We start from the raw sequence: 3,599 nt of genomic DNA, 5'->3' as shown, positions 1-3,599 counted from the left end.
GCTTGAGCCCAGGAGTTTGAGGTTACTGTGAGCTAGGCTGACGCCACGGCACTCACTCTAGCCCGGGCAACAAAGCGAGACTCTGTCTCAAAAAAAAAAAAAATGGGCAAAAGATCTTAACAGACATTTATCAAAAGACATACAAGTAGCCAACAGGTACATGGAAAAATGCTCAGAATCACTGTGCACTACACATGGTTGATGCGTGTCCCATTTGTTTCACCACCTTTCTACCACTTAGACACACACTTTTTGAGTGTAAATCAAATTTGCTTAAACACAGACCCATCCAACCTATTTTATCCCCTAGGGTTTGTTATATTGGAGAATATTCTAGATTATAAAAATTCATTTTAATAAAGATTACAGGTGAGAATGAGCACTTACATTACTATGACAGAGAGGTGGAGGGTTATTAGTGTAAATTCCACTAGCTGGAAAGTAAAAAGTGTTAGGTTGACCAGGAAGAATTACTGCAAGATATGCTGATTTGGTGAGGAGTATTAACTGAATACACACCTGGGAATAGTTTGGACATCTAGATTTGGATAGGCAGAAAGGGTTAGAGAAATCTTAGATAAATTTTTAATGAACCTTAAAAACTGAAGCATTGGTTTCTGTATGACAGTAGGATGCAATACAAGTCAGAAATCTGTGTGGTTTCCAAATGTGAAAGAAACAACTGATAAAAACGAGCCACAGGCCAGATGCCGTGGTTCGTGTATATAATCTCAGTGCTTTGGGAGGTTGAGGTGGGAGAATCCCTTGAGCCCGGGAATTTGAGATTACAGGGAGCTATGATCATGCCACTATACTACAGCCTGGGCAACAAAGTGAGACCCTGTCTCTAAAAACCAAAACAAAACAAAAAACCCACCAAAGTGGGGTTAAGGATCAATTTTAAAGATGATAAAACAGCCTCAGGCATCAATGCCCTTTAAAAACCATAACTTTCACTAGAAATTTTAGCAATATTTACATTAATATGTGGCATGTAAATATTCTGAATGTTGACTTTCTTAATGTACTTTATCTTTAAAATCACCTCTCATAGATCTCAGTTAGCGATGATACCCAGTTATCTATTTAAAATATTTTTCTTCCCTTGGTTATAGCAATTTTATCAAAGAATATTTGAGATTAAAAAAACAAAGTCACTTGAAGCTCATTAAGGACTGCCAAAAATCTAATTTTACTTTTGTATTCTTTATAAATTAAAAGCAACTAATAATCATTTTCCTTAGATACAACTTCAATGACCATATTTTTAAGAACTACTGAAAAACTTTGTTGTCCATAAAGAATAGTTTATTGATAAAAACTATTGTTGAATTTTACATTTTTGCTTAACATTACAAAATTTTTGCTTAATATATTAAGCACATTTTTCCTTAAATGTATTTTGTTAACTATAGTTAACTCCTGAAACATCTAAACTACGCATATTTTCTTCATTAATAAAAATGAGTAAGTCATGCAGATGTGATATTTTAAATAAAGAACTTCCTTAACATAAGGTAAAATAGTCTTAGGCAGGCTGCCACTGGGAATTTTTTTTAAATGTCCATGATAATATACAAGTCACATTCAGTATTTAGTATATGATCAACTTAAGAAGTCAAAAACAAAGTTAAGACTAAATACTTCTTTGAGAAACTTCAGACATTTATTTACTTCTGGACAAACAAGTGGGAAGAGCCATCAGTATTAACTCTTAGTCTCTATCCTTAAAATTGCCTAAGAGTTCTCAGAACACAGAAAAAAGAAACTTGAATGCACTTGTAACAGTTTAATAATTTTTATGTCCCATTAGGATCTTTTAGTGGAATGTTTTGAAACCAAACCATAATTCACACTGCAAAGATAAATCGGAAAGAGCAAATAAACATTTTTTTTTTTTTTTTTGAGACAGAGTCTCACTGTGTTGCCCGGGCTAGAGTGCCGTGGTGTCATCATAGCTCACAGCAACCTCTGAACTCCTGAGCTCAAACAATCCGCCCGCCTCAGCCTCCCAGAGAGCTAGGATTACAGGCGTGAGCCGCCGCGCCCGGCCGCAAATAAACTTTTGAATGGCATGTTATAATGACCTGGACAAAACTGATTATCCACTAATAATTCTCATAATACTTAGCAAGTGCAACAGATTGAGAAATTAAATCCTGTGCTATGTACTCTTAAGTATTTTGTCAGACATGAGACATTTTTAAATGTTCCTATCAATCACATTCATCTCCCCACATGTACTAATTTTTATTTAAAACAAGAAAACAATTCTCTCTTCTCCAGATTCTCAGGTTTATCAGTGCAAACTAAAATGTAGCAATCTCAGTAGAAATGTTTTATTACAATGTTATTTTAGAAAGGTTTATTCCTCAAAATGTCCAAAATATACTTAAAAGATGTCCACATCATGAGAATGATCAACTTCAATGGCTTCCTCTGCATCCAACTTGGCCTCTCCGTGTCCTTCCTGTGACTCATCAAGAGAGGCCAGGGCCTCATTTGTGTCACTTGCAAAAGTTTCTCGTGATGTATCATCATCTTCTTGAAAATTTAGACTTTTAATAGCTTGTTTCATCTTTTTCCCCAACACTTGTGTTCTCCGCTTTCTAGCAGCTTTTTTATTTTCATATTCCTTTTGATTTTCAATGTAGAAAATGTCCTACAATAAAGGAAGAACTTTAATAAATAAGAACTGCCATTTATTAAAAGTGTGGTACAAGACAAGCCTTCTACAATCATTATCGCCATTTCTCACAAAAAATAAGCAAAGATTATGAGGTCCATCATTAGACAGAGTCCAAGATACTAAGTAAGTACTCACTGCAAGTAAAGACTGAAACTGAGTCAAACCCAGCCTGGTGTTGGGTGCAGGGCCCATGCTTATTCTACCATGACACGTTATCTCTATAGTTAAAAGTTTCCTAAATAAAAAGATACAGTAGGAAAATCACATTGTTTAGAGTTTAAATAAAATATAATTTATCACATAACAAAACAGAAGATTTTGGAATAAAAATTTACTACTTTTAAAATGTCATCAAAACTATACGTGATTGTCCATGCTAAGAAACTGAGCCATGTCTGAATTCTGTGAATAAGAATAATCACATCACCTACACAATGCAAGAAAAATTCCAGCCCTTAAAATATATTACTGTAACCAACATGGGAGAGTGTGCATCTTTGTCAAAAACTTTTATCACAAGCGTGGAAGTAATACATTCATCACCAGGATACATTCCAGGATGCCAGAAAGGGGTCTTTATAGGAAATTTTGTGGGGGGTCTGTTGTGTGTGCACGGTAGGATGTTTAGCAGCAGACCTGCCTCTACCCAATACTTGCCTGAGTAACACATACCCACCCTACCCCGAAATTGTGACGACCAAAAATATCTCCAGATACTGCCAAATGTCCTCTGAGAGGCAAAATCACCAGCAGGTAAGAACTGTTCTAGGCTGGGTGCGGTGGCTCACGCCTGTAATCCTAAGCGAGCGGATTGTTTGAACTCAGGAGTTTGAAACCAGCCTGAGCAAGAGCGAGACCCCGTCTCTACTAAAATTAGAAAGAAATTAATTGGACAACTAAAAATACACAG

The 3,599-nt window shown here is 35.8% G+C and overlaps 1 protein-coding gene across 1 annotated transcript in view; it reads right to left on the bottom strand.

The window, feature by feature from the left end:
• Positions 1 to 2,281: 2,281 nt before the first annotated feature.
• PHAX (phosphorylated adaptor for RNA export) overlaps positions 2,282 to 3,599 on the bottom strand; it is a 17,658-nt gene continuing 16,340 nt past the window's right edge. The window contains exon 5 of the mRNA XM_012664321.1: positions 2,282 to 2,662. Coding sequence (XP_012519775.1) covers positions 2,393 to 2,662 — 270 coding nt within the window. The 3' untranslated portion in view covers positions 2,282 to 2,392. The remainder of the gene's footprint in view (positions 2,663 to 3,599) is intronic.

This window comes from Propithecus coquereli, unplaced genomic scaffold (assembly GCF_000956105.1).
Source record: "Propithecus coquereli isolate 6110/MARCELLA unplaced genomic scaffold, Pcoq_1.0 Scaffold88, whole genome shotgun sequence".
Lineage (NCBI taxonomy): Eukaryota > Metazoa > Chordata > Mammalia > Primates > Indriidae > Propithecus > Propithecus coquereli.
Note: the sequence above shows the minus strand (reverse complement) of the source record. Positions and strands in the feature narration are given on the sequence as shown.